Source organism: Bubalus bubalis, chromosome 5, assembly GCF_019923935.1.
Source record: "Bubalus bubalis isolate 160015118507 breed Murrah chromosome 5, NDDB_SH_1, whole genome shotgun sequence".
NCBI lineage: Eukaryota > Metazoa > Chordata > Mammalia > Artiodactyla > Bovidae > Bubalus > Bubalus bubalis.
This window is the reverse complement of record NC_059161.1, coordinates 48,331,080-48,356,457: the sequence shown is the minus strand read 5'-3', so window position 1 is coordinate 48,356,457 and position 25,378 is coordinate 48,331,080. Positions and strand designations below refer to the sequence as shown.

The following is a 25,378-nucleotide window of genomic DNA, read 5'->3' as shown; positions in this document are numbered from 1 at the left end:
CAATGGGATTTTTGTTGTTGTTTGGTTTATAGCAATTCCAGACTATTTCCTTGGAACTGAAAGATGATTAGATGAATTCTGTGAAAGAACCTATAATTCAAGCTTTTAAAAACTGTCAAGAGCTAATAATATGCATTGTTACTAAGCATGCACATCCTAAGATCTATGGAAGTCTGTTTAATTAACTCCCTGGATGTGAGATTCTGAATTTAAAAATTTGATACTTATCATCTTCAAACTACTGCCTTTGTTGGCCTTTCAAGCTAAACATGATCTCTCAGTATAAGACTGTTCTCAGCTGTTACTAACATTTCATTGACTTTTGACTCCAAGTAAGCCAATTAAAGTGTATTTCTGTACAGTAGATACATATTCTTGATACCATAATATGCCTATCCAATCTGGAAGAAAGCCGTGTCTAATTAGCATAGGGGATAGTTCAAGTATGAATAAGATCTTGGGGTCAGGGTTGGGGGGGATAGGAAGTACACCTTTGTTTACTCTTGTCATTTCTGGGGTTTATTCCCTGAAGAGAGATCAAAAGGTCATAAACTGTGGAATACCACAGAATTCTTGGTGTACTCTTGTCACTCCAGTCTGCTGGGGTATCCGTATCAAGGGAGTAAAATAAAATTTACTCCTGTTTTAAATTAACAGGAAAGTATAAAATATAAATCTACATAGTAGGATAACACCAGAGTTTGGGCATGAACTTAGGTGAGTACCTACTGGACAGAACCGAGTAACTGCCTGTGCTCAAGGGGCGTCTGTAGTACAGCACCGCGGCTGTAGCTTCACCACCTATGCTTTTATCTCTACAGACAGACAGAGTCAGGAATAAAACATCGAGGCTTTGAAAGGGTAGCTCCATAAGTCTGTCAGATACCTAGAATATACTCAAATGCAGAATTTGAAAAAATAATGTCTATCACTTGTGTATATTTTACTGTTTGTTTCTGTTTTTAGGAACTTATCCTTTTGTGACCTCTTCGAACTGTACAGTTGGAGGTGTGTGTACTGGCTTGGGTATGCCCCCTCAAAACGTTGGAGAAGTATATGGAGTTGTGAAAGCTTATACAACTAGAGTTGGTATTGGTGCCTTTCCTACAGAACAAGACAATGTAAGCCTGTTTCTCAGTATATCTGATTCAAAAGTTTGAAAATGAAAAATCATGCTTTTTTCTTAAAGAATTATTGTCTTTTATGCATTTTACTTAATTTGCAAGATTAATCAGCACAACTCTAAAGAAAATTACATATACCTTTATTGTTAGTGGCAACACATTGGCAACAAAAGGGGGAAATTAGTGCGCATTTAAAGGTAACTGTAATTACAGGCAAGTGAAGGTGGGTTATGAAGGGGATTAAGATAGTAGAGGAGGGAGAATTTAAAAATAAGAGGTATCTTTCTCCAAGAGCTTATTAGGAGTCAAGGTTGAGGAAAGTGATCTCCAGACGTTGTCTAATCATAGCCCACTGTTTACTTGGTGGTGACCTCAGGTCAGCCCCTGTGTAATTGCTGTAAACTTAAAAGCTCTTTGTATCCTCACAGCAACTCTGGGAGCTGGGTGCTGTTAACCATCCCCATTCTACATATGGGGAAACTGAGGCCTGGAGAACTGAAGTAACTACCCCAGGCCACACAGATAAACAAGGCTGAAATTCAAACCTGACAAAGCAGTATTTAAGTTGTAATTCCGTTAGAATATGTGTGATAATGAAATGATGGCTTTAATCAGAAAGGTGTAAATTAAGGAATAGATAGATGATAGATGGAAAAATTAGGTTGTAGGGAGTGGCTGTAGCTTAGAACTTTGAGCATTGTTTTCAGCCTTAATCTTCTTCAAAAGGACATTGTGGTAGCAACTACTAGATGGGAATTTGCCTTATGGTTTTTAGGAAAATCATCAAACTATAGTTCTTAGAACAAATTGGCCAAACTTATCTATTTTAGTAAATATTTATTAGCAGCTTAGTTTTTGTGCAGTATTTTTATATGTTAATCTAAATTTTTAGAAGTTATCTGTATAATGTAAAAAAATGTTGGTCTTAAAATAGTGGTTAAAAAATAAAGTCAAAAGTGGATGTGTTTCAAATAATGCCTCCTTCACATAAAATCTATCTCTGTGAAATTATACCTTCCAACTTAGTTATTTTTTCTGAAAGATGTTTATCTCTAAGAAACTTTATGCCCAAAAAAAAAAAAAGAAACTTTATGCCTTGTTATATGATCTATAACATGTTATATGATCTACTAGATTTAGACTATTGGTATTCTAATCCTAAAGTTTTATTTTCTGTTCTTTAGGAAATTGGAGAATTGTTACAAACAAGGGGTAGAGAGTTCGGTGTAACAACAGGAAGGAAAAGAAGATGTGGCTGGTTGGACCTTGTTTTGCTCAAATATGCTCATATGATTAATGGATTTACTGCGTGAGTATTCTTAGAAACACTTACTTCATAAATGACAGTTCATGACTACAGGTTAAATTTTATGGAGTGCGAACTTGAGGTAGTGCACTAATACAAAGATTTCACTCTTTAGACTCCAAATGAAATTGCAGTTCAGAAGTGGACCAGAATACAGGGGAGGGGTGCATAAGGAGAAAGACCCTAGTTTTTCTCCCTAGATATCCAAGGTTGGGAGAGAAAATCTTGATACTCTTACATGCATATAAGTTTAGAGGGAGGTAAGCCAGGCAGGTAGAAAGATGAGTAGGTAGATAGATGGAGCAACATGGAGCATGCATATCAGAGGGGAGGCAGTGGAACTGATTGAGTGGGTAGGCTTGATTGACATCTGACTTCTGGATTCAAATACCAGATCCATACATTATGCTATGTGACTTTGGGTAAGTCAGTTTTTCTGTGCCTTTTTCATCATCTTTAAAATCTAAATAATAGTACTATCTACATCCAAGGGGTATTTTGAAGTCTAGATGAGAGTATATAGCATGCTGCCTGGCACACTAAAAATGCTCAGCAAAAGTTGCTATTAATATTGCATACACATAATAAATGTAAAAATGTATTCATGTTTATATTATTTAGGCTTAACTTTTAGCAAATATTAGAATAAAGGATAAAAAAATAATCTGTGGACAAGAATCTCGGACCTAGTGTTTCATCTAATTTCTATAGATTTTCCTAGAAAACTGTTTTCCAGTCAATTTATTGGGAAGTTTTGATGTGTTATGAAGAGATCCTCACTCTCCTTTGACAATTTCTGACCAGAGGGTAGTGTTAAAGGAGAGTGAAGAAATGAGGATTGATTGCATCCGCGTATGTATCGTGCATGTACCTTGTCATTCATGTTGAATAGTCAGTCTTGCTGTGTCAGCCACAGAATGTATCCTTTACTCCAGGCAGCCCTCTCTGGATATGTATTAGTTGATCCTGAGAAACTAAGCCAGAGGATGTGGACTATCAATCAGTGACAATCTGTTATAGTTATTAGAAAAGTGACTCACTAGTAGATCAGTTAAGTCATTGTTTTTAATAGAGGAAAATATATCCATATATTGCCCTGTAGTGTTTTGTGTGTGGTATGCTTTAAAATATAATTCTAACCAGTTTTCAGGATTGCTTTGGAACTTTTAGCTTTGTATGAATTTGCTTTACTCCTTCATCAAGTTGTTGACATCTCCCTTTCTTCCAAAATTAGGTTGGCACTTACCAAATTGGATATTTTGGACATGTTTACGGAAATCAAAGTTGGAGTTGCATACAAATTAGATGGTGAAATTATACCTCATTTTCCAGGTACTCTTTTATAAGGTGTATGTATCAGAGCAATTCATAAAACTCTTTTGTATAATTTATGACGTACAGCCACAGACTTGAAATGTGCTCTGTGAACAGTGCAAGTATACACACTAGCGTTTGTTTCATAGTTGCTATGGATTTGGGTACTGTGTCGTGACGAGCTTGTGCTCACACTTGAATAGAAAAGAAGAGACATGGTACCACTGGGCCCAGTTATGCTGCTCCTGAATCTTATCTTCCCTACTTTGAAAGTAACCTTTCTGTAGGCATTCCTTGAGAAAATGTGAGATAGGAGAAAAGAGCCCTGCTTGTCAGGGTAAGCAGGCTCTTAATGCATTAACCCACTGTGTCCTTCAAGCTACAGGAATGATTTTTTTCTGACTTATGTGTCTAAAGTAGATGGATGTAAAATTTCCTACTAGAGTCAGTGGGTTTCTTCAGGCATATCTTTAGTTACATGAGTTCTTCAGTTACTCAGCAAGTTCCAAAAATGTTTCCATTTTCCAGAAATAGAAACTGTTAAATTGTTTCGTCATCCTGGAAGACTAAGAATATGTCAAATGAAGGAATAGACTAGCTTAATGGAACTTGGTAGACTGGTAGGTTGGAATTGAGAACTGTGAGTTCTTAGAAGCATATTTAAAGTCATTATTTGTTAGCTGACATCTGGGCCATCTCCTGTTTGGCTTCTTCTGACTATTCTTTTCCTTGATTGTGGATCACTGTGTCTGTGTCTCATGACTTTTGGTTGAATATTGGACATTGTGCATAATATGTTGTAGAGACTTGGATTCTGTTATCTTACTCTGAAGAGTATTGGTTCTTGTTTTAGGGGACAGTTGAATTACTGGCTTGTCATCCTGAACCTTGTATAGCTTGGTTTTTTATACTTTGTTCATATAGTATTTGGAGATTGTAAGGTGTTTCCCAAGTCTTTCTAACCTAGTGTGAGACAGTCTCCAAATTATCTCTGTGGGTCTTGGCAGAGCTTAGTTTTAGGCTTTATTGAGGGGTGGATGTGGGAGGTGGTGGGGCACGGGCAGGGTGAGGGAGCGTCTATAGGAGATTTCAAGCTAAAGTTTGGTTTTTACTTTCAGTGAACAGCCTTTCTGTTGTCTCAGCTGGATGCCAGGAGAGTTAATAAGGTGTAAAGAGATCTTTCCAATCTGGCAGTGCTGGAGCTCCAGCGCGCCCTGTCCCTCCCCTTTCAGCAGCACTGCTTGGCCTCTAGAGTCTTTGTCCCGCCCAGCTGTGTGACAGCTGCTATCCGGTGAGCCACCTGTGGGGCCACGCGTGTATGGTTGAGCTTCAGCCATGGTACCTTCACACCCATTTCTGGGGGAGGAATACCCTCTCTCCTCTCTGATGCTTGCCCTTGGTGGTTCTAGCTGCTTCAGCTTTCCTGAAATCTGATACCTGTGTTCTCAGGTCGGTAGGACCACCATTCCTACTGACTCCAGTGTCCTGACTTTCCTTGATCAAGAAATTGTCCCTGGCAGAGAGTTAAGTAGTTTCAGGAATTGCTTGAGTTTTCTTCCTCTCAGAGACCACAGTTTGTGCTACCTGTTGACCACTGCCTGGAAAGAGTTGTCATGTATCTGGTTCAGTTTTACAGTTATTATGCTAGAAAAGCTCATTTAGAACCATGTACTCCATCATGGCTAAGAGGAGAAGCCCCACTGAGTCTCTCGAGTTCTTCTTCTGTGGTCTGTCGCAAGCAGCGCCAAGTAGTGTGGCTCATCACTTTCTCTAGACGTCCACGAACATTCCTGACATGACACATTCTCATGTATCTTGGGTCATAGGAGAGAACTCTCGTATCCATATATTCTCTTATTAAACTTTTTATTCCACCACTTGCAGAATCCTTTCATCCTGTACCTTTAGGATCCAGTTTTGTACATACTCCTTTCGCTCCTACTATTAAATATTGGCTCAGTTCCACAGATCCTTCAGAATATACTTCCCCTCCTCCTTTAGCAGGCCCTGTGACTCCTTGGCCAACTTATGTTTGCATGTCAGGAGAGGAGGCCCAGAGAGGCTTCTACATCATCCTCAAGCCAGGGGAAGCCTCAGCCATTCTGCAGGCCATCAGTGAATCTATAGAAGGATTCAGCCAGATGTCTCAAAAGTCTCAGGGTCCCACTTTTTTCTCAAACAGGATCTGGCCTTGTCGTAGCAGATTCACTGAATTTGAGAGTTCAGCTTTCTCTGGAGCTCTGCCATCTGTATGATTGAGTCCTAAGCCTGATCCTCAGCTCTTCTGCTGTCCACTGTAGCAGATGAGATTCTCTCTAGGTGTTTCCATTAACCTTTGTCTCTGTCCAGTCCATGAATGACATCCATCCAGAGCTGTTCAATTCCATGTTTCTCTTGTGCTCATTTCTCAGAACGTCAGCTATTGCCAGTGCTTTACTTCCCACCACGGCATCCCAGTTCACCTTCTGTGGACAGTTGCACGACTAGAACATGCCAAAGGCTGCACTCTCTCTACCACTCGCAGTCGTCCTCATTGCCAGCCCGCTAGCCAGTGACCAGGCTTCTAGACCCCACTCTAGAGCCACTCCTGGCGCCAATTGTCTTATTCTTGGTTCCCTGGGAAAGAGTCCACGTTACAGAGATGTATGTGTAGGTAGTTTGTTCGCAAACGCTCTGAGCAACAATATCTGTAAGGGAGGGGGAGAGAAGTAGCAGGATTAAGCAGAAGTTGAACTGCCAAGAAGTTCCATGAAAAACCCTCAGTTGGTTGCATGGGGAACTCTAGGACTAGAATAGTCCTCCAGAGTAGTCCCAAGTTAAGGTAAGTAGGCAGGTCCTTCGTATCCCCATTTTGATTAGTCGTTGGTATGGGCTGCTCCAGGGGATTCTGAAGAGGAGAATTCTGAACTGTGCGTTCTCAGCAGGCAGTACTCCCATAGCTGGGGAATTAGCGTGTGAATCCTGAAGAGGGAAGTCTGGACAGTGTACCATAGCATCCACCATACAACCTCCAGTCAAAGACACTGTTCTTGTTTTAGTTTTTGGCTTCTATTAGGGAATACGGAGAAACTGGTTAGGTGAGATAATGAAGAAATTTTCTGGCTAAGTCTTTGTATACAGCCACAAAAACAATAGAGGCTTTCCCAGGTGAGAGCACGTATGCAAACCTTCTTTCTGTGACGCTGCTGCCGTTATATGGATCTGTAGCCCCCAGTCCGTAGTATGGAAGTCTAAAAAGCTCTGAAAACGGAAAGTTGTAAGTTTGGCACCAAAACTGATTTGACAGCAAAACCTGACTTAAAGTACCCACTTAAAGTAAATAATCCTATTACTGCAAAAATATGTTTGATTATGAAATACTAGATAGTGTACTTTTCTACCTCCCTAAATTCTGAAAAATTATAAATTTCAAAACATTATTTGGCTCCAGTGTAAGAGATTGTGAACCTATGATGTATTAAAAACTCATTTGACAATAGGCAGTGTACACCATGGGCAAATATATTTATTCTTTAACTTTCAGCAAACCAAGAAGTCTTAAATAAAGTTGAAGTTCAGTATAAGACTCTCCCAGGATGGAACACAGACATATCAAATGCAAGGACTTTTAAGGAACTACCTATTAATGCACAAAACTATGTTCGATTTATTGAAGATGAACTTCAAATTCCAGGTAAATATACTTTATGAACAACTATTTTTTCTATTTTGATTTCAACTATCTTTGAAATAGGATAAAAAACAGATTATTTCTCAGTAGAGTGCTTATGATTTGCACAGATGCCCAGGAAAAGATAAAATATCTTTGTGTAATCTTTCACATACCTCAAGATAATATATTACCTCTCACCCTTTTTGACCCTGTTTTTAATTCTCTGTTAGTCTTTCTTTTTCTTTTTGCCCTATGACATTCATTCTTATTTCTTTCTCCCTCTTAATAATAAATCGTTGTGTCTTTACCACCATCAAAACTGGTTTGTGATTTCTTTTCCACTTGAGGTTAAGTTACCCTTGAGAGTTGGTGAAGTTTCTTGACTAGAGTTTAGGAAATAATAGATGCAGAAGATAGGAAATCCAGCTTGAAAAAAATGAAAGAATAAAGAATAAAAGTTCTTTATTTTAAAAAAATAAGTAAGCTGGCCAAGGAGTTAGACATAACCAAATTATGGCTATGAACTAGTTATGTGAAATCTGTCTTTTAAAACATTGCTTTTTTCCCCTTTGGTACTGTTGGAGATTTCAGGGACAAAAGGTAGAGTGGAAAATATCCTCTGTATAAAATCTCTTATGCACTTAACCTGATTTTATATTGTTGATTATATTTGTGGTTCATCTCCAAACATGAATCTTGTTTTCCATATTGCTAGCTGTGTCTCCCAGCTTGATATTAAATCTTGTAGGCATGTTTGCTCACTGTACTTCGTCAGTGTCTTCTGAAATAAAAAGCAGTGAGTTTAACAATGACATCTGTAAAATGCCATAAAGGTTTGCCCATGTAGTGCCGATGAGGAGAGATTCCCCTAGACTGGAATAATAGCCAGATTCTCAGGCTGTGCAAATAAACAGTATTCTCTTCCAGATACTTCTATGTTTTGTGAGATACGGGCGTTGCAGTGTCACTTCAGTGTCCTCTTACTGTCAGCCATCCATTAAAGATGCCTATCTTTTCTAGTTAATTAGGAATTTGGTTAAAGGTTCTTTAGGTCTCTGCTGGTTTGGGCCAGTATTTTACTAATCACTAGGAACTGAACAGTTGTAAATATTGTACAATTAAAACAGGAGAATTTTAAGGCATACTACCCTGTCCTGGATGTTGACTGCACATTCTGTTTAGAAATTGGCATAATCTGCTAATAGAGGAAAAAGATAGCAGAAGACATGGGGGGAAAGTTAAATGAGAAACACTGAGAAAAGCGGGGGATCTGTTAATCCCAAAGATTGAACATTATACGTGGATTAATACTATTCTTATACTCTTTTTCTCCCTCCCAGTTAAATGGATTGGTGTAGGTAAATCCAGAGAATCTATGATTCAGCTCTTTTAAGGATTACCAGTGATGCAGGAAACACTCCTGGAGAGGCGGGGAAAGGACTTTCTTAAATATTTCATTTATGATCTGCAAATTCCAAGAATAAAGACATTGAAGTGAGTTTGAAGCCCTACAGTTGTTTCCAGTCTTTGAGATGGATGGCTGGTGTGGAGATACACTTTGGCGTTTTCCAGTGTCAGCTTCCTTAGCTGGCATAATTGCCGAATCATTTGTTGCTCCTGCTGCTCATGGTGCCACGTTTTCTTTGAATATTTAGTAATAATAAAATCAATGTTGTTTGAAATTGAAAATAGAATTACTTTCAGTGTAGTTTTTCTTCATTTATTGTTATTGTGTGTTCATAGGTTTTACCTCTATTGAATGGTAAGAACAATTAATGCAGTTTTGCACAAATATTTTTACATTCTGATCATTCATTTCTGTCACTGTAACCTTTGTTGTTCGAAAGAAAATGATAAGAGAGGAGTCCTGTAAATTTTTGTAATGCTTTAAATTGTTTAAATTGTGAACTGTTTATTTTCTGCTGAGACCATTGCAAATTTGAGCTTTGGTGGTGGGAGGGGATTATATTCATGAGTCCTCTAATTTGTACAGAACACGAAACTTATTTCTCTTGTGTAAATTATTTAACATATTGAACATTTAGCTAACTGTTCAAAGAAAAGAAAAAAGTGTTCCCTAAAATAACAATTGTAATGTTAAAAAACTTAGTCATTAAAAGATCTGTTGTGATATTTGGTGGATATTTTTCTTTAATTTCAGACATTAATTCTGAAATGTATAGCTTTCTTACCATTATTTCTAAAGTCAAATGGGTTGATATTTGAACATCGTGCCTGCCAATATGCCTACAGAGTCATCTAAAAGTGTCCAAATGAAACCAACTTGTTGGTCATAATTTTGATCATGCCTTTATTTCTTCTTTCTTGAAAAAAAAAAAGGTGTTATTTTGACTATTTGGCTTAACATACTGTGTTGTAGATTATCCTTCAATGAACTATTTTAAATGTTTAAATTAGGTGCCACTTAAATTTATTTTATTATACCATCAATAGCTGATTAAAAAGAACCAACTATTTCTAGTATGTTTTGTGTATTGTGTTTTTGTTCTAATAAGAGAATTAATAGTAATACTACTAGTGCGTATAAGACAGAGTTTTACCTTTATAGTCTGTGGGGTAAAGTGAGGAAAACTCAACAACAGAATCTTTGAAAGGATCTAAGTGTCTTTTACCTTTACTAAGTGTATTTAGATAGTTTTTAGAGTCCATTATCTTGGCTATAAGCTTCACATTATTAAAACGTGTTTTTAGTAACGGTCCAGAAGCAAATAAAGTGAGCTGTTTGCGGACTTCCCTGGTGGTCCAGCGATTCTGCGTTTCTGCGGCAGTGGGTACGGGTTCAGTCCCTGGGCAGGGAACTAAGATGCCACAGGCTGTGCGGTGCAGCCAAAAAGTTTAAAAAAAAAGTGAGCTGTTACTAATTAAATTGGTTGAGAGAATATTTTCTTCAGATACAGTTAAGTCTTAAAAATCATAGGCAACTGTATTAAAATAGTCTGTTGATCAAGTATATATGCTAGGTATTAGGTATGTGATAAGTACGTACACAGTCTTCCTAAAGTTTATTGTAGTGGGGAGAGCATGCTAAACAGACATATGCTAGGATGGAAAAGTCCCGGAGTGCTATGCAGGAGAACCTAATCTAAATTTGGAAAAGGTCAGAGAAGGCCTTTAGTAGAAATAGCATTTAAACGGACCAAAAAGTTAAGTGGCTGGAGTACAAAGTAGTCAATATGCAAAGACCCAGAGGCTCGAAATAATTTGGAAAGTTTGAACAACTGAACAAAATAGCAAGGGACTGGTGAGGCTGCTGAGGCTGGCAAGAAAAACCAGAGGAAGGTAAAGCCAAACAACCAAACCATGTTTTATATGAGGACTGTAGGCTAATATGTATATACTTAAGGAGGCATAATGACTGCATGGAACAACTGCTGAAACAAAACTCTGAATTGTAAAACTTAGTAGAAGGGAAATAAATGACAGAACAAGATATTTCAGTGTGGAGAGGACCTGCCTAGTATATATGTTTATGTATATTAATACAGTTAAATGGGGATGCCTTCCCTTCACAAATGAGTATATGAATGTAATGCCATTCCAACCAGAATCACCATGGTGTTCCTTGTAACTGGACAAAAATTATTGAAGCTTAGGTGAAAAAAATATGTAAGAGTGTAAGATATTTTTGAAAAAGGAATGTGTTGAGAGAGGAGGTTTTTACTCACCAGATATTAAAGCAGTATAAAGCTACTAAAATCAAAGTATGTGATACTGTCATGGGAAAGAACAGATATGTAAGGGAAGTGGACTAGACATTCCAGAAATAGATGCAACATATGTGGGAACGTAATGTAAGCACTCCATTTCACTGGGAAAAGAATACATTAAAAATAATGATAGCAAAACAATCTCAACATAGAATAGAAATTTATAATAGAATAAAAGTTAAATTATAAAGTTTTAAGTAATAAAAGTAATATCAGAAAATATATACTCTTAGAGCCTTCTAAAGAAAAACAGGAAACTTGGAAACCCTAAAGAAAAAAATGTAGAGATTTTACCAAATTAAAATTTTAAAAACACTATAAACAAAATTTTAAAAAAACAACTGAGAAAAGTGAAAGTTTACAAAAAGTCAACATATATCCCTAAAACACAAAAAACTGCAACAAATAGACCACTGACAACCAGTAGAAAGATAAGCAAAGCTTTCATTTGGGAGGCTTCTTGTCTTAAGTTCTGTGAAATATTTCTTTGAAAAATACCTCTAATGTTTATCGCTTTGTCTCTGGCATGCTTATTAGTTAGATGATGGACCTGATTTATTACTTCACAAGACTAAGGCAATGGAGATGTATGTATATTAATACATGTGTGTGTATATATACATATATATATATGTGTATATATAACTTCTTGGGGGTAGTTTATTAACTGATAGACTTCACTTTGGGGTGATGAGTAGGGGACCAACTACTATGCTTGGGGAGTCCCTAGGGAACAGAATGTTTAAGATTCTTTTCTTTGGGAGCATTTCGTTAGAGAACCTCTATCATTTTGCCTAGGGAGCTGATCCCTAGTTGTCAGGCTTCTTGTCAGTATAGGGATATTAATTCTTTGTGGAGACTTTCTGTTAATCCTCTCACTGTAGCTCTCTGCCATACCGGGTTCTGTATCCAAAGCACCTTCAGGGTCTGTGATGCCAGGAATCTTCCTCCTTGGCTACGTCTTTAGGTTCTTCTCTCTTTTTTTCCTAACAGTGATACAGTTATTGAACAGATGCAATTATCTCCTTAGCTGGTCCCACATGTAACCACTGGACTAAATGTGAGATGGTTTGGCGACATTAGCAACAAGACTGGTAGTGGGGCCTTAAGAACAGGTGACAAACTCTTAAGGCTGATCTTGATTCCCTGCCCCAGGCTGGCCAACTGATTGGAAGAGAATTTGCAACATGTAAATTTTTTAGGATTGTAGCCATCAGGATACACACTGAAAAGTAATTCTGTTAACCATTATTTTAGTCTAAAGGAGCCACTTAAGAGTGCCAAATGTTTTGTTCAAAATGCCATGGTTACTTTAGTTTAAAAGCCTTTCTTTCAAAGCCACCTCCCTTCACAACAGTAGCACTCTGGCAGTGAATTGAGTGGTCTAGGATTCGATGAAACTGTGGCTAATTTCCGGTCCCAATCTGGAAAATAAAACAAATTAATGATTTATTTTAAGACTACTCAGTTTTAACACACTGTCTTTTCAGCAACAATTGTGTGCAATAACAGTGATTTATAAGATTTAAAACGAATATATTTAAAAGATGTGGGGGGAAAAGGGCTTAATCAAAAGGTTGTTTTTGTGGTTCAATCTCGGATTGAGGCATGCTACTAGACTATTCCAAAATGTAAATAAAATGAAATAAATGGCTTAAATTTGTATTCGTACATTCTAATTCTAGATACCTGCTTGGCCCTTTAAGCCCTAATAGGTCTCTTTGTGTCTTTTTTGTATCAAAATGTAGTTGTTACCATCCCTAAATTCAGACCCATTGGAGTGCCCTCATGTTTTATATTCCCTTGTCTACAATCACCAGCAGTTCTGCTTATCTAAAGGTATGGGTTCAAGGAGTTGGGTTGGATACTGCGATCATTGCATCTACAGCTAATGGACCAAAGACTAGAATGTTTCAGTGATAGTGTAACAAAACTTTATCATGTACCGTGCTATTCCCTGTGTTAGGTGTTTTACTTAGGGTTAACCCTAAAATTCACAGATCCTCAGAGGCCCACTGATACTATCACCGCCTCAAAGAGATCAATGAACTCTCCCGAGTTTACACGGCTTGTGAGAGGAGGAGCCCACATTTGACCCAGGATTATCAGGCCCCAAAGTCCCTAATCTTTTCAGTGTTCTCTTTACCTTCCATAGCACTTCAACAGCATTTAAAGAAATAAACATTTCTTAATATTAAGAATGAATAACATTTCATTTACTCAGGAAATATAGCTGGAAATGCCATCTCTGGAAGATTTTAAAAATCAGATTTAACTAAATGTGATGCTGTCCGTAGTTGGTAACCATATGACTTCTCAAAGCTTACTATTGTATTAAATAATAACTCTGACCTTCTTAAGGATTACATTGTATTCCAGGGAAATATATTAATGATGTTTAGAAGTATTAGAAATCCTACTTGATAGCCTTAGTGATCTTTGTTATGAGAATTATAATGGAGCTGAATTAGGTACATTTAACCAGGTAAATTCAACAGTAAATGTTTTAACAGCAACATTTTGGGGGGATTTCTCCTGCTATTCCACTTAGTGCATGTATATGCCTTCTGACAGTGGGTGCTACCAAGTCTGAAATATACTATACAAATTTGGGTGTGGGGAATACTATGGAAAGAACTGAAATGATTTTTTAGATTTCTATATCATTTGACAAAGTCAAATTATTGTTCATGTGGATTTGTGTGTGATGACTGCTTTGAAATGCATTGCTGAAAAATGAAGTGAAAAATTAGTTGAGAACCATAGAGAAAATTTAACGAACTTGCTGAAGAATCCCATGTATTCCAAATGATTTAATGATTTAGTATTATTTAATATTATCACTTTGGGCAATTAAGAAATTTTAAAGGATAACCTTGATTATATATGATTATTTCTTTATGCTCTAGTTTTAGAAATTAATCCCAGTGAGATAGGTTTTTTTTTAAAAAACAAACATTTATTGTGGCACATGTTTGACCTTGATCATTAGTAATAGCTAACAGTTTTGGAGGTTTCTTAATGTTATGTACAGGCACGATGTTAAATTACTTACATGGGTATCTCAATTCTATTAGGTAGATACTATTTTTATCCTTTTTGCATGTGAGAAAACTGAAGGTCAGAATCTTAACTGTCACACTGCTACTAAAAGAATACATTTTATTTTGGAAGAATGAGGTTTTTAAATTATTTGGCACCAAGGTGCATAAAACAAGGGCAACTTTCATCTGAGGGGCCATCTCACCCTCCCAGGCTATAAATTCCCTGAGAACAGAATCTTCTCTTCTACTGTGTCTTGCACATAGTCAGTACTTAATAAATATTTCCCAAATAAATGGACCCCTATGTCCTAAGAAAGAACTTTTACTGAGGAGGAATTTCTTAATCAATAACCATAATCTGTCATGGTCTGTATGTAATCTGTTCTTCAGTTGTTCCCAAATAAGAGGTAAGAACTGAACATGAAATGCAAATTGCTAATCTAGACATGAACTTGGCCCTTAAAGTCTGATGACAAAGACTGGTCAAATGGATAAGATTTAAAAACAGTCTTACACCTTGATAAACACTGTAATAGTACTTTCTCTTATTCTGTGAAAGGCCTTCCCCCAAATACTCCTTCAAGGAGTCAGTTTCTTGAATTAAACAAAAGCTCGATTCAATGAGTGCTCAGCTTCATAATAATTATCTGTTAGGTCTCTTGCAAACCAGCCCTTTGCCTGCCTGATAGTTGTTTATAAAATAATTGCCACCTAAGTATCTCTAAAATCCAAGTAAGGTGGTTCAGTTCAGTTCAGTCGCTCAATCGTGTTTCGACTCCTTGCTACTCCATGGACTACAGCACGCCAGGCCTCCCTGTCCATCACCAACTCCCAGAGTTTACCCAAACTCATGTTCATTGAGTCAGTGATGCCATCCAACCATCGCATCCTCTGTCATTCCCTATTCCTCCTGCCTTCAATCTTTCCCAACATCAGGGTCTTTTCAAATGAGTCAGCTCTTCGCATCAGGTGGCCAAAGTACTGGAGTTTCAGCTTTAGCATCAGTCCTTCCAATGAACACCCAGGACTGATCTCCTTTAGGATGGACTGGTTGGATCTCCTTGCAATCCAAGGGACTCTCAAGAGTCTTCTCCAACACCACAGTTCCAAAGCATCAATTCTTTGGCACTCACCTTTCTTTATAGCCCAACTCTCACATCCCTAGATGACCACTGGAAAAAACATAGCCTTGGCTAGATGGACCTTTGTTGGCAAAGTAATGTCTCTGCTTTTTAATATGCTCTCTAGGTTGGTCATAACTTTCCTTCCAAGGAGTAAGTGTCTTTTAATATCATGGCTGCAGTCACCATCTGCAGTGATTTTAGAGCCCCCAAAAATAAAGTCTGACTGTTTCCACTGTTTTCCCATCTATTTGCCATGAAGTGATGGGACCAGATGCCATGATCTTAGTTTTCTCAATGTTGAGCTTTAAGTCAACTTTTTTCACTCTCCTCTTTCACTTTCATCAAGAGGCTCTTTAGTTCTTCTTTGCTTTCTGCCATTAAGGGTGGTGTCATCTGCGTATCTGAGGTTATTAATATTTCTCCCAGCAATCTTGATTCCAGCTTGTGCTTCATCTACCCCAACATTTCTCATGATGTACTCTGCATATAAGTTAAATAAGCACGGTGCAAATATATAGCTTGACATATTCCTTTTCCTATTTGGAACCAGTCTGTTGTTTTATGTCCAGTTCTAACTGTTGCTTCCTGACCTGCATACAGATTTCTCAAGGAGCAGGTCAGGTGGTCTGATATTCCCATCTCTTTCAGAATTTTCCAGTTAATTATGATCCACACAGTCAAAGGCTTTGGCATAGTCAATAAAGCAGAAATAGATGATTTTCTGGAACTCGCTTGCTTTTTTGATGATCCAGCAGATGTTGGCAATTTGATCTCTGGTTCCTCTGCCTTTAAGGTGGTGCTAGTGATAAAGAACCCACCTGCCAATGCAGGTGACATGGGTTCAATCCTTGGGTTGGGAAGATTCTCTGAAGGTGGGCATGGCAACCTACTCCAGTATTCTTGCTGAAAAATCCTGTGGACAGAAGAGCCTGGCAGGCTACGGTCCACGGCGTCACATAGAGTCGGATACAACTGAAGTGACTTAGCATACAGGGACGCATGCATTCTGTGCTGCTACTAGACAGACTGGGCACCTGGGACCCTTTGCTGCAGTGCTATAATGCTTACACCTGGAAAAATTTCTCCAGTAACAAAATATTAGTACAAAGAAATGAAAAGGGACTAAAAATAACTGCATGCAGGCAGTTGGGGGAAACAAAAAGAGCAAAAATCCCAACTGCCATTTTTGAGGAGCTGGAAGCAAAAAGAGCGTCTCGGGAGCTTTGGCTCTGCCCATGCCCCCTGCACACACCACCACCAAAGAGGTGTCAAAACACCTAAGCCCGATCCCTGAGCACACCTCTACTCACATCCCATATAAGGAACCAGCTCTACCATAAACCAAACAAGGGAACCTGTTACTTGTTCTTGCTCCCTCCTGCAGCTAGCACAGGAGCCCCAATACAAACCTTGCCTGAATTTCTTGTCTGGCCTCTAGTCAATTTCTATTGCTTGGGGAAGGCCTAGCACCCTGGTCGGTTTCACTGCCTCCCATCATCAGCTGTCTGAAGCACTGGTTCCCGACTCGGCTGTACAAAGGAATTATCTGGGGAGTTTCACAAATTACTGATGCCTGGGACCTTCTTCCTCCCACCAGGAGATTCTGACTTAATTGGTATTGGGTATATCCTCGGCAGCTGGATTTTTAAAAGTGATGTAGCTGAAGTTAAAAACCTTCAGCGTAACCCCTGCAAATCATCTCCTGACCCTTCTTACTCCATCTTGGCTCCACTCTACTCCCCATCCTGTCCCTTTTTCTTCTCCATAGTTGGAGTAATCTTTTCAAACTGCAGTTGTAACTGCGTCACCTCCACCCCCTTAAAACGTGGGGGCTTCCCAGGTGGCCCTAGTGGTAAGAACCTGCCTGCCACTGCAGGAGACATAAGAGATGCAGGTTTGATTCCTGGGTCAGGAAAATCCCCTGGAGAAGGAAATGGCAACCCATTCCAGTATTCTTTCTAAAGAATTCCATGGACAGGGGAGCCTGGTGGGCTACAGTCCACAAGGTTGCAAAGAGTTTGACACGACTGAAATGACTGCATGAACCCCTTAAAACTTTTCAAAACTTTCCCAGTAATCTCAAGCTAGAGGCCCCAAACCCGAAAATGGCTCATAAAGCCCTCCTTGTTCTTCTTTTTTAAAATATTTATTTATTTGGCTTGGTTGGGTCTTAGTTGCAGCAAGTGAGATACTCAATCTTCCTTGCGTCATGTGGGATTTTTAGTGGAGGCATGCAAACTCTTACTGGCATCGTGTGGGATTTAGCTCCTTGACCAGGGACTGAACCCAGGCCCCCTGTATGGGAGTGCAGTTATAGTCACTGAACCACCAAGGAGGTCCCCAAGCCCTCCCTGACCTTGTCATCTCTTTAGCCACACCCTTCTTGACCTCTGGGCTCCAACACATTTATTTTTTAGTTCTTCAACCATGCCATGCTCTTACCACAGTGCCTTTGCACACACTGTGCCTAGTGGAGCTCTTCTCCCATTCCTTGCCTAGTTAACTTTTAGCTCATCTTTCTGCTGTCAACTCATCATTTTTCTGACCTGTTATATGCTCTTATAATACCACATAAACTCTGCTTCATAAGACTTATGGCCAGTGAGATTTTATGCTTATTTCTATGCTGGTTCCCCCATTGAAGCTCCTTGAATGTAGAAACTTTGGGTCTATTTCTGCTTCACATGGTGTTGCTAAAACCTTTCACACTGGCCTATAGTTATACTCTCAAATTAGTTACTAAAGGAATATGTATGAACGAATGAAAATACGCTTCACATCAGATCTATCACCAAATTCAACTGATGTCAGCTCCAAAATATCTCCAGGGCCCATTTATTCCTTTTTGTCTTCCCTGCTGGTCCAAGCCACCATCATCTCTGGTCTCAACTACTAAACAGTTTCCTCACTGGTCTGCAGACCTTCCCTCTTGTTCCTCTCCAGTGTCCTAACAGCAGGCAGACTGATCTTTTTAAAACCCCAATAATATGCTACTCCTATGTTCAAAATTATTCCAAGTCTTTCCATTGTTCTCAGAATAGAATCCAAGCATCTTACCACTCTCACCCTCACTGACTACCCACCGAACTATACTGGCCTCGTTTCTGTTCCTCAAACATGCAAGCCCTTTCCAACTTTCAGGCTTTAGCACTTACTGCTATTTATATGATTTATTGTTATTTTCCAGGGCTCAGCTAAAATTATATACAGATATTCCCTGACTGCAGTATTAAAAGTAATCTCCCTTGGCTACATTCATCACTGTTTACTTCCCTAACAGCTCTACTACAGTCTAAAGTTCTTTTTAAAATGTACTTGGTTATGTTCCATATGGGCTTTCCAGGTGGTACCAGTGGTAAAACAAACAAAAACGCCGCCTGCTGATGCAGGAGACGTAAGAGACAATGGGTTCAATCCCTAGGTGGGGAAGATCCCCTGGAGGAGGGCACGGCAACCCACTCCAGTATTCTTGCCTGGAGAATCCCATAAATAGAGGAGCCTGGCCAGCTACGGTCCATTGGGTAGCAAAGAGTCAGACATGACTGAAGTGACTTAGCTCATGCTCCATATCCCCCATTAGAATGTCAGCTCCATGAAAGCAGATGTCTTGTTTCTCCTGGTCACTGTACTCCCAGCAGACAGATAGTTTGTACTGGGTGTTCAACCAGTAACTGAATCATCTTACGGCTGCCAGCTTCCAAGATGGATCCCAATGATTCTTGCCCTCTGGTGGCATCCATGCCCTTGGGTCTGACTCCCCTCCCACATCGCTTCAGGGCTGACTGTAATATGACCTTCAAGTTTAAGCCATAAAAGACATTGCAGTTCCCACCTTCATCTCAGATTACTCATTCCAGGGGAAGATAACTGTCACACCATCAGGATGCTCAGCATGGAAAGACATCAAGACACCAATCCCCAACCAGCCTGTGACAACCATGTGAGCCGTCATACTTGACAACTGTATGAGTGAACCACCTTGAGGGTGGATCCTCCAGCCCCCGTTGAGCCTTCACACGATGAAGCTTTCACTGTCATAGACTGCTACCTTGAGAGAGACTCTGAGCAAGAACTGCCCACCTGAGCAGTTCTCAAACCCTAACCCACTGAAATGATGAGAGGTAGTAATAAAAATCATCATTATCCATGTTTTAGGTCACTGGGTTTTGGAATGATTTGTTATTCCACAATAGAAAACTAACATACACCCCATGAGTGATAAACGGAGCCCTGAATATTTCAACGTAAATTATCTCTTAAATCGGTCAGGCTTCAAACCTCATTAAGCAGGGAATGATCCTAGGCCACACTTTCAAGTACCATATTTTCCATATTTCTATCAGAGGCTTTAACAATCTTGCAGTACAAGTGGGACACTGTGCAATTAGCTTTAATTGCTCTCCTGTGAATTCTTTATTCGGTACTGTCTTTTCTCTCTCCTGAGGCTCTGCCATATGAGTCTTCTTCCCATTTCTCATGAAACTTGCTCAGTTCAATTTAAGAGCAAGTTTTGGGAGTGTGACACCTTTGCACATGACCCAGACTGAGGACTTAGCAGCTGCTTGCTTGAACAGGTTTTTACGTCTCTGAGCCTCTGTTTCCTCTTCTGCTAAATGGAGTTGGTAAAAATACCTACTTTGTGGGGACAATACGACTCATTGCAACGGTAAGCGTGACATGCATATGAGTAAATCACTTAGCGCACTTTGGGCACATGACAAATATTTTAAATTTTAGCAATTATCCTAAAATGCGGACTCTGATCTCTATTTTACAAACAGAAAGGTTCAGAAAAGTCGAGTGTCCTGCCCGACACCACACAGCTAGAATGTGCCAGGCCTGTAGCACTCTAAGGCCTGAATTCTGCTCACTGCCTCGCACTGCTCCATCCATGGTTCTGCCACCGCCTCCCAGCTGCTCTTCTCACCTGCTGGCTGTGTCTTCTCCTGCCCGAGTTAAGCAGTCCGACAGACTGATGCTAAGCTAATCATCAGACAGAGGATGCTAAGCTAACATCCTCTGAAGCTGATTGGGTTGCCCCCTTGACTCTGATGCTATAACGGCTCTGATTATGCAGATTCAACTTTCCAGGCTCCTGTAGCTCCTCTTCAGTTCCAGACACTCTTGCCCACTCTGCCAATCTGCATTTGGCTTCCCACTTCTGTTCTACCTTGCTCAATCAGGCCTGGCCCTCTTGGGGTTCCTCCCTGCTCCCCTACCCACCCCCACAAACCTCCCCCTTCTTCTCATCCACTGCCTCTGGTATGTCCCCATTTCTTTTGCTACCTGCAAGTCTTATCCATCGAGATCAAGCTTAGGTCCCCACGAGCGCATTCTGCTCCAGGCCCCAGTGTTCTCATCTTTCAGCTGCTGCTCCTCTACTTGTCAGTTTTTCCTAGGGAGCTCAGCAGTAAAGAATCTGCCTGCCAACACAGGAGACTCAGGTTTGATCCCGGGGTCAGGAAGATCCCCTGGAGAAGGAAATAGCAACCCACACCAGTCTTTTTGCTGGGAAAATCCCATGGACAGAGAGGCCGGTGGGCTACAGTCCATGGGGTTGCAAAGAGTCAGATATGACTTAGCAACTCAACAGTAGCAGCAGCAACCTCTGATAGGTTCATTATTGCCTCATCTTCCCAGTTAGACTGTGAGCTTCCTGAGGCTGAGATCATAGTATGGACTTCCTTTTACCTCCTCCCATGGCACTTAGCCTGGGTGTTTTCTTTGCTAAGCATTCACCTGATTTGATAGGTTTGGAAAGAATTAGGAATTGTCTTTTAAAAGTGTTTACCATCCCTTTGGAAACTAGAGGTCACCTAGATTCCCTCATACAAAGGAAAGAGATTTCACACTGTCAGCCTCCAAAAACTGCTTCTACAGGGATGGGAGCCCCACAGATGCTTCCCAACCACCCCTTCTCTTTTCCAACCCCACCTCAGCCCCAGGTAATGTCCTCCACCCGAAGCTGACTTTCTTTAATATAACCCTCCCAAGGACCCCTGATTCCTACCACTCCATACCTCCTCCTCCAATGACCTATCTCAGCCCTCACCCTCCTCCCTATCCCCTCAGCTCCCTCTCTTCTCAGGCTCCAAACTTCTCTCACCTCCCAGAACCCAGATTAGCCAGCTTGCAGCTTCTTATCCCAACTCGCCCTGTTACTCTCTGGCCCCAATCCCAGCTTCATCCTTCACCACCCCTATGCCTGGCTCCACTCCCCAAGATCTGCCTGGTTCTGCTGGGTTCCCGCTCTTCCCGATTGCTATTTTTTCCTGTCCCCTTGGGACTGAGTCTCAGCCCTGCTCTGTCATTCCCTCCAGGCTTTAGCTCTTTGTTCAGGGGAGAAAAAAAGAGGGGTAGATTCTTCCCATTCCACATCCCATTCCTCTCACCATACTTTTACTAGTTTTGTTATTTTTAATTTTAAGATAAAAAAAAAGTGGCTCATTTTAAAGAAAACTGTTGAATAGATAGTAGTACAAGTGATGCTTATCTGTGACAGAGGTAAAATAGCTTAAAGGTCCAGCACAGACCTTGGGCTAGGGCTGAATTCTGTGTCTGAAATGGCCTGGGTCTGGGTTTTGCTTCTCCTGTTTCCTGTGACTTGGGGCTGTCTCTGCAACTTGGTCACTGTAAAGTGGGGGAAATAATAGCATTTACTGCAGAGAGCTGTTCGGAGAAGGCAATGGCACCCCACTCCACTACTCTTGCCTGGAAAATCCCATGGATGGAGGAGCCTGTTGGGCTGCAGTCCATGGGGTCGCTAAGAGTCGGGCACAACTGAGCGACTTCACTTTCACTTTTCACTCTCATGCATTGGAGAAGGAAATGGCAACCCACTCCAGTGTTCTTGCCTGGAGGATCCCAGGGACGGGGGAGCCTGGTGGGCTGCCATCTATGGGGTTGCACAGAGTCGGACACAACTGAAGCGACTTAGCAGCAGCAGCAGCAGCAGAGAGCTGTTAGAAGGACGAAATATATGCTTCCCACCGTGTAAGAGCCCCGGAAGAATTGGGGTTTACTCATTTAGAAAGTCTGTCAATAGAGCAATCGACACTGTGACTAAAATCCAAAGTGTCAGTGATTATAGGAATGCAGTCAAGTTTAAGGTCATAACCACGTGTACTCCCCAGGGTCATATCTGTGGGGGGCCTTGGCCCCTCAGCACTCACACACGGGCTGCAGCATGGAGAAATACTACAGAGGGAACTTAGAATTTTTGAAACATACCTGCAAATATTAAATAATTGTCGTAAATCCATTTAAAATAGAATGAGGGGAGGAAGATCCTCTCAACAGTATGGCACAATAACAAATTTGTCAAGTGACAAGGGGCTCCGAGGAGTGGTCAGACTTGAGCTTGCTTTCTACCAAGGACATTTATGAATTTTCAGCCTTAAAGTCTCCTGTATGAGGAGCTAGGAAAGAAGGATGTAGCCCAGGGGCAGCTCTCTAAACTCTTCTTCCTGCCCCAGACACAAGTGAATACCCCTCCTTGCCAATGTGACTGGTCCCAGACATGCTCCCTGAGACAGCAAGCCCACAGGAGATGCTCAAATGTGGCCCAGGCAGAGTTGCTCTCAGACAGTAAGAACCCTTGATCTGACTTACCCATCTTGTAAAACGGCAAAGAATAGTCTCTTTGGTAAGAGGTTTCTTTATACCATGGTTCAGCAGGCTTTGAACATCTTCGAAAACAGATGTACTGAATGAGAGTTTGTTGGTCTAATTGAGGCTGATACTGACTTTTCTTCTTAGATGGAATTTCCAAGTCTATGAGAGGTCTAAATGAAAATAGAAACAGCTTGCTAAATGCCCACCCAGTAGAAGAAAAATATTTCATTTTCTCATCAGCTGAAATCCATTCCCTAAAAGTGGCCCGGAGGCTACCAAGATAGTATTGACAAGACTCTGTAACTCCAGGGTTAGCCCTAGCAAACTTGTCAGTAGATGGTTCAAGGATTCCAGACCCTTGTTCTTCCCTTTAGCATCCCTCCTCCTCTCTAATCACAGGTCACAGAATGTGATCTGCATCAAAACTTCCTCTGGATCTGTTCTGGCATTGCTACTTCCCAGTGCCCTTTTGAAGTGTGATTTTTGTTTGCATATTTAGTTCCCTCAAGGTACTAGTGCTTTATTTTGACCAGACTAACCACTATGGTGCATATTGATGTTTGATGAGCCTGAAACTGGTTATAACCTTCCTGAACCTCCAGATGAGTATAATGTGAGCTGTGGGCTTGTCATATGTGGAACTTATTATGTTGAAGTATGTTCCCTTTATGCCCAGTTTTTTGAAAGCTTTAATCATGGTTCTCAACATCACTAATTATTCATTTCAGTTCAGTTCAGTTGCTCATTCGTGACCAACTCTTTGCGACCCCATGAATCATGGCATGCCAAGCCTCCCTGTGCATCACCAACTCCCAGAGTTTACCCAAACTTATGTCCATCGAGTTGGTGATGCCATCCAGCCATCTCATCCTCTGTCGTCCCCTTCTCCTCCTGCCCCCAATCCGTCCCAGCATCAGGGTCTTTTCCAATGAGTCAACTCTTCGCATGAGGTGGCCAAAGTATTGGAGTTTCAGCTTCAGCATCAGTCCTTCCAATGAACACCCAGGACTGATCTCCTTTAGGTTGGACTGGTTGGATCTCCTTGTAGTCCAAGGGACTCTCAAGGGTCTTCTCCAACATCACAGTTCAAAAGCATCAATTCTTCGGCGCTCAGCTTTCTTCACAGTCCAACTCTCACATCCATACATGACCACTGGAAAAACCATAGCCTTGACTAGATGGACCTTTGTTGGCAAAGTAATATCTCTAATCATTCAGTTCAGTTCAGTTCAGTTCAGTCGCTCAGTCGTGTTCGACTCTTTGCGACTCCATGAATCGCAGCACGCCAGGCCTCCCTGTCCATCACCAACTCCTGGCGTTCACTCAGACTCACGTCCATCCAGTCAGTGATGCCATCCAACCATCTCATCTTCTGTCGTCCCCTTCTCCTCCTGCCCCCAATCCCTCCCAGCATCAGAGTCTTTTCCAATGAATCAACTCTTCGCATGAGGTGGCCAAAGTACTGGAGTTTCAGCTTCAACATCATTTCTTCCAAAGAAATCCCAGGGCTGATCTCCTTCAGAATGGACTGGTTGGATCTCCTTGCAGTCCAAGGGACTCTGAAGAGTCTTCTCCAACACCACAGTTCAAAAGCATCAATTCTTCGGTGCTCAGCTTTCTTTTCACAGTCCAACTCTCACATCCATACATGACCACAGGAAAAACCATAGCCTTGACTAGACGGACCTTTGTTGGCAAAGTAATGTCTCTGCTTTTCAATATGCTATCTAGGTTGGTCATAGCTTTTCTTTCAAGGAGCAAGCATCTTTTAATTTCATGGCTGCAGTCACCGTTTGCAGTGATTTTTTGGAGCCCAAGAAAATAAAGTCTGACACTGTTTCCACTGTTTCCCCATCTATTTGCCATGAAGTGATGGGACTAGATACTATGATTTTAGTTTTTTGAATGTTTAGTTTTAACCCAGCTTTTTCACTCTCCTCCTTCACTTTCATCAAGAGGCTTTTGAGTTCCTCTTCACTTTCTGCTATAAGGGTGGTGTCATCTGCATATCTGAGGTTATTGATATTTCTCCCGACAATCTTGATTCCAGCTTGTGCTTCTTCCAGCCCAGCATTTCTCATGATGTACTCTGCATATAAATTAAATAATCAGGGTGACAATATACAGCCTTGACGTACTCCTTTTCCTATTTGGAACCAGTCTGTTGTTCCATGTCCAGTTCTAACAGTTGCTTTCTGACCTGCATACAGATTTTTCAGGAGGCAGGTCAGGTGGTCTGGTATTCCCATCTCTTTCAGAATTTTCCACAGTTTATTGTGATCCACACAGTCAAATGCAAATCAAAACTGCAATAAGATATCACCTCATACCTGTCAAAAAGGCTATCATCAAAAAAACTAAAAATGACAGGTAGTAGCAAGGATGTGGAGAAAAAAAAAAGTCATCATGCACTGTTGATGGGAATGTAAACTGGTTACATCAACTATGGAAAGCTGTATGGAGATTCCTCAA

General features: G+C 40.6%; 2 protein-coding genes across 2 annotated transcripts in view; one reads left to right on the top strand and one right to left on the bottom strand.

Moving 5' to 3' along the window:
* ADSS2 (adenylosuccinate synthase 2) overlaps positions 1 to 9,880 on the top strand; it is a 32,800-nt gene extending 22,920 nt beyond the window's left edge. The window contains exons 9-13 of the mRNA XM_006045840.3: positions 967 to 1,121; positions 2,309 to 2,433; positions 3,665 to 3,762; positions 7,268 to 7,417; positions 8,737 to 9,880. Coding sequence (XP_006045902.1) covers positions 967 to 1,121; positions 2,309 to 2,433; positions 3,665 to 3,762; positions 7,268 to 7,417; positions 8,737 to 8,789 — 581 coding nt within the window. The 3' untranslated portion in view covers positions 8,790 to 9,880. The remainder of the gene's footprint in view (positions 1 to 966; positions 1,122 to 2,308; positions 2,434 to 3,664; positions 3,763 to 7,267; positions 7,418 to 8,736) is intronic.
* A 2,576-nt stretch (positions 9,881 to 12,456) lies between these two features.
* The window catches only part of C5H1orf100 (chromosome 5 C1orf100 homolog), a 35,126-nt gene continuing 22,204 nt past the window's right edge, over positions 12,457 to 25,378 (bottom strand). The window contains exons 4-5 of the mRNA XM_006045841.4: positions 22,904 to 23,076; positions 12,457 to 12,548 (exon numbers count right to left, since the gene is read on the bottom strand). Of these exons, the coding sequence (XP_006045903.4) occupies positions 12,457 to 12,548; positions 22,904 to 23,076 (265 nt within the window). The remainder of the gene's footprint in view (positions 12,549 to 22,903; positions 23,077 to 25,378) is intronic.